The sequence below is a fragment of the Benincasa hispida genome, chromosome 4 (genome assembly GCF_027475165.1).
Source record: "Benincasa hispida cultivar pf3 chromosome 4, pf3_genome.v1.1, whole genome shotgun sequence".
Lineage (NCBI taxonomy): Eukaryota > Viridiplantae > Streptophyta > Magnoliopsida > Cucurbitales > Cucurbitaceae > Benincasa > Benincasa hispida.
The window spans coordinates 10,155,926-10,161,428 of NC_143481.1; the positions used below are offsets into that span (position 1 = coordinate 10,155,926).

At 36.1% G+C, this 5,503-nt stretch overlaps 1 protein-coding gene across 1 annotated transcript; it reads right to left on the minus strand.

Annotated features, from left to right (window-relative positions):
* Nucleotides 1–2,778: 2,778 nt before the first annotated feature.
* Nucleotides 2,779–5,159, minus strand: LOC120075959 (putative cyclin-A3-1). Its single transcript, XM_039029720.2, has 8 exons — nt 4,560–5,159; nt 4,190–4,422; nt 4,017–4,092; nt 3,855–3,931; nt 3,701–3,734; nt 3,459–3,608; nt 3,247–3,381; nt 2,779–3,157 (listed from the first exon to the last, which is right to left on the minus strand). The coding sequence occupies exons 1-8, from the start codon at nt 4,908–4,910 to the stop codon at nt 3,092–3,094; spliced, it is 1,122 nt and encodes a 373-aa protein (XP_038885648.1). The 5' UTR covers nt 4,911–5,159; the 3' UTR covers nt 2,779–3,091.
* Between the last annotated feature and the right edge of the window lie 344 nt (nt 5,160–5,503).

Genomic DNA, 5,503 nt, shown 5'->3' on the forward strand with positions numbered 1-5,503 from the left:
CAAGTGCTCGCTGTTGAGGTCAATTTTGCTAGAAATTATAAAGGCGGTCGGGTGTACAACAACAATTGCTAGGGCAACCAAGGACACTAGGTCCATAGCAGTTTGGGTATGCTTTTGGAGGATATAGCGAAGAGCATGGCAAAATCTACCGTGCAGATTCAACAGAACTGAAAGAAGTTCCAGCAGACTACTACCTCTCATATGAGTAGTATGCCTACCCAGATCTCCCAGCTGGCCAACACGGTCAACAGGTTGGACACTTAGTATGAGAAAATTCCTTCCCAACTAGTGCCTAATGTGCGTAATATTAGTGCCATTTTTGCCATGAGTTGCATAGAGAGCCTCGATATGCCTGATGATGATCCAGTTGAGGTTGTAAGTGAAAAGAAAGCTAAGGATGTTGAGAGGCAAATTGACAACCTGCCAAGAAGATGTGGGATAAGATTTGATCCACCTTTAAATTTAAAAGCTAATATCCTACGTCCTTTTTCTGGCATGTTGGTTGTTGCTCAAGGAGGATCACTCAAGGAGAAGATGAAATATGTCCAATTTTCTAGAGGAAATAGCCTTAATGCAAAGGGCAAGAAGATTTGTGTTGAGGTTTCTAAAGAGGAAGAAAAAAAAAAAGAGAGAGAGAGAGAGAGAAAGAGAGATGGTCAAGCAGGAGGTAGTTATCTAAGGTAACTTACCTATTAAGTAGGAAGACCCAAGTAATTTTTTTCTATGCCTTGTCAGATAGGCATTAGGAAAGATGAGCATGACATGCTAGATATAAGGTCCACTATTAATATTATTTTTTATCTTGTTTTCTATTAATTTTAATCTCATATCTTGCACTCATCTGATATTTTGGTGCAGTTAACTGACCACTCTATCATTAGGCCATTAGAATTTATAAAAAATAAGTTGGTTAGAGTTAATGGTGTAATATTTCCGGTTGATTGTTATGTTTTGGATGTGAATGCTTCTTCTTTTCCCTCTGATTTATCTATTTTGTTGTAGAGACCCTTTCTTAGGATAGCTAAGGATGTCATCGATGTGAACAAAGGGTCTTTACAAATTAATCGAGGTAAAATTGAAAAAAAAAATTATGATTGATTCTTCCTCCCCCACTAATCCTATGTATTCTAATACTCTTATTTTACAGGATAGTAGCCAACTTCCTAAGTTGGCAGTGGGAGATGGAGTCTTACGGTTCGTGATGGTTATGGTTGATAAAGCTGAGTCAGGTCGAGCATATTGATCTTAAACAATTGCACTACCTAGAGGCAGCCAAGATTTATTTTTTTTATTGCTTTCTTAGTTTAAGTTTCTTTTCTATTTTTTATTTTTTTTATTTATTTATTTTTTTTTTGGGCTTTATTCTTTCAATTTTTCTTGACCCTTAGGTTTTAATTGTCCTTGAGAAGATGGAGAGAATTATAGTTTTGATGAGTCAAATATCACTATCATCCATGTGCTGAATTTCAAGAAAGTTTTGTGTTTCCCTTTTTATTTTGTTCCTTGTTTTCTATTTTTTATCACATTGGGAACAATGTTAGATTTTAAGTTGAGGTTGAGTTATGCCTATGTTCTAGCCAAAGCCTTTGAGTATCTGAGTTGGGTTAATTTTGTTTATATGCTTTATATGCATATTTGCTCATGTTTAGTGGTTCTTTATGATGACTAGTTTATGACGCACTCTCTTGTGATTTTAATTTGTATGACATGATGTTTAATATGAATAATCATGATTTTCAGCCTTTTTTATTTTTTTTTCCTTCTCATGCACGCTTAAAATTTGTCTGCCTACATTAGGCTTTGCATGCTTAGAATCATATTACTTAGCTTGCATTTTTGTTGTACTCCAATAAGCCCCACTGACTAGAGAGTGTGTTGCAAGTTGGGTTGTAATGTATTGTTGAGGGAGAAAAAATTATTTGTCTGCTCAAAAATCAATTGATATAAATATCCACTAAAAAGAAAACATCATGAGAAAAAAAATGAACTTGTAATGTTATGCATGACTAGGGGTAGAAAGAGCTATCTTGTTGTGATTAATTAGGACACTCACGAGAAAAGAAAGAGTATAGTTCACTACAATCTTTAGTGAAAGCTAATGCCCTTAAGTGAAATAAATGCAAGTTTAAGGCTCTAAAGTTTGTTAAATTTCAAATACCATAGTTGAAATACTACATCTAATTGTTTTTGTGTTGAACCAATGTAGGGAAAAAAACAAATTGAAGGTCATTTAAAACCATTCCAAGCTATTAGAACTTAATTAGAAAGGCTTTGAACTCATCCTTGCATAAATAAGTCTAGAGCTAATTTAAATTGTGCTTCATTGATTGATTATAATTTGATTTCATTGTTAAGTACAAATTAAATCCCAAGAGACTATTGAAGCTTGAATAACAAACCATGCAATTTGAGTGAGCATATCATTTGTATGACTATATGTTTTATTCTACCTTACTCAAAAAGATCAATAATTAATTATCTTTCCCAAACACATTATCCCTCAAACATAGGTGGATTTCATCAAGCTTGATAACTTATGTGTGCCTTTACTTATTTTGTTGCAATTAGTTTTATTTGTTGTTACAATATTTGTCTCTACTTTCTATTTGACAAGTCATTTTATTACTTTTGCACTTCCCATCTTTTATTTTACTGTCCTCAATTCATTTCACTGCCAGTGTGCTCTTTTCAATCAACTTGATGTGCTAGATGCATCAAAGATTCAAGCTCAAATGTTATTAACAATATGGATGCGTTCATTACTCTTGAAGAGTTGTGTTTCTTGTTCTAAAGAAAAGAGAAGGCCACGGATGCATTCTTTATTGTTATTCATATGGAAGTACTTTCCAATTTACAGGTAAAAAGGAGTACAAACTACAAAATGCCCAACTTGTCAAAATCAAAAGGAAACATCTTTCAACTAATATTAACAATATGGGTCCTAATCTTTGAGGCACCAAAATCACAAGAGCCTGCTGAAGAGCCGAAAACAAATTTCCATCTTCCTAAAAATTCTTTCAATCAATCAGAAGAGTGTCAAAATCATGTCTTCAATTAACAAGTAAAACCTATCAATGATCCTTTTGCCAATCTATGCTTCTTCGAAATAGGAAAACGGTATCTCAGGAGGTGAAGGCATCATCGCAACACACTTGAACTGTTTGAATCAGAAACATAAAAATATTAGCACCTTCAACTTTTAACTACATAATGCTCTATATAACTAAGGAGGATAAAACTTCTTACCTTATGTAGCTTGTATTTTTCTCTCACAGCTATCAAAGACCCCCCTCTTCTGGCCATATACAAATCATGTAACAGAATGACACATGGCCTTAGATCAGCTGGCTTGTAGCCAGTGTATTGTTGCATATTTGGACCCTGCAATTCATTTATATATCAGCAAACTACCTTCAAGTTCATAGTTACATAAACAAGGGATTGAAACAAGCTTTTACCCAAGGATGCAGCTTCGGTCGGATGATAAATTTTGCAAGAAATACGACTGAAGCAGCAACCATAGAAGGCAAGAACTTCACAAAATTATAGTCCAATAAGCTAAGCTCAGCAAGGTAATAACCAAGAAATTCCAACTGCAGATTTGGTATCTGTTTCAAGCATAAAACATCGGGATTAGTATATTGAAAACTCCAAGCTCAGCTAGACCCTGATAAGATAAAAAGAGATGATTGGGGCTTACCTTGAAATCTTCTTGAGCAATATTAGTGAACCTCCTGTAAACATAAGAAAGAAACAAGAACAATAAGTTAATATCAAATCCACCATGATGGAATTCACATATTAGTATATCAACTTCCAATAGACAAAAAGAACAGCAGTTTACTTATACTTGCCTTAAGAATGTCTTGGCAGTAGGATTCCCCATTTCAAAGTTCAAAGACTTGAGAATATCAGCCTCCATCTTCACAACCTTACAACATCAGACTCATATTTCAGTTTTGATAATCCGGTAACATGATCTAGATTTATGTTAAGATGTGAAGGGAAATATTCACCTCATCCCTTCTGTAAGTATTATCTGTTATGTAACAGAAATCCTCCACATGTGGAGGAGTGATTTCTTCATACTTCCTGTTCAAATCAAAGTCGAGAATTAAATCGTGGAAACATATAATCCAATGCTCCCCACAAGAAGAAACTTGAATAATTCACTTTTTGGTGGACTTACGAGGCAATAAGCATTGAAGAAACCCCCAACAATTGAAGCCTTTGCCTACTGAGGATATTCATGGATAGGTACCTATCGAGGTAAGAGATGGATAGATACAAAGTATCGGAGCCTAGCTTGTATTCCTCTGCTACCTCTACCATCCAATCAACCAAAACCCCTCTCATATTAGCACTAACATCCGTCTGAATCTTCTCTATGTAATTTGGAATCGGTCTTCTTTTTGGTTCCGCCTAAGGAAAATCATCCCATTAGAAACCCCCAAAAGCACGAAAACAGAATTCTTCAAAAACCCAAAATCAGAAACCAAAATAGCACGAGAAAAAAGCTAAAATTAGATGTAATTATCTGTTAGAGAGAGGGGATTTACCTCCATTTTGCTAAGATAAGCATAAATATCCGAGGAATAAGGCCCCTTCATTTCTGGGTCGTCCAAAATATCATCAACGGTCAACTTGGGATCATTATCTTCAGAAACAACCGCTTTCTTGATCGTTGGAGCAACACCAGTCTTCGTTCTCTTCTTAGGCTTGCATTTTGTCATCTGGGACTTGGCCTTTCTCTTCTGTGGTGCCACCGACCCATTAACATTCTGAACGTTGGAAAGCTCTCCAAGAACCACCCGCTTCTTATTAGCTGATTGACCCTCGACCACGGCGGCCGTCGCAGCTCTCTTCTTGGAAGCACGAGTGACACGGGCACAGTTCTCTGTGGCGGCCATTGGATCTTGGTCTCAGCCCTTCGCTCTTGGCTATTGATGGTCGGAAATTGAAATCGGAAGAGAGAAAGAGAGATCGAAGGAGCAATGGGTGAGTTGAAGGAGTTGTGAGGGGGAGACTTTGTAATGGGGATGAGGAAAGGATTGACCGCCATTTTTTTTTTTGCAGTGTTTTGAAAAGTGAAAAACGCAGAAAACCCATTTGGCGCTAACAAGAAAGAGAGCCAATTTGTATCAAAATTATTTTGGAATTTGGGGTTTGAAAAGTTTTTAATTTTAATATTTGGGGATTGGGGGATTTTTGTTGTTTCCGCGGGCTTTCTATGTTTTAAGCCTATTTTTTTTAGGAGATTCGGCGGTTCGAAAATGGACCCGCCATTGCTTTGTTGCCAAAATTTTTAAGATTTGCCAATCCTCCCTCTCCCTTCGCGCGTGCTGCTCACGCACCCCTAACATGCAACTTTATTTAATGAGAAAAATACATTTTTGGGTTCTTAAACTATGGTTTAGGTTGTATTGGATTCTATATGGGTTTTTGTGTTCTCAAAATCAACAATTTTACGCTTCCCTTTTTTTTGTTTTTTAAATTCACATTG

Coding starts and splice junctions, on each gene's coding strand:
- LOC120075959 (XM_039029720.2), bottom strand. CDS start 4,910: ATGGCCGCCACAGAGAACTGTGCCCGTGTCACTCGTGCTTCCAAGAAG. Junction 3,735..3,854: donor ACTGCCAAGACATTCTTAAG/GCAAGTATAAGT, acceptor TTATGTTTACAG/GAGGTTCACTAATATTGCTC. Junction 3,609..3,700: donor TTGCTCAAGAAGATTTCAAG/GTAAGCCCCAAT, acceptor TGCTTGAAACAG/ATACCAAATCTGCAGTTGGA.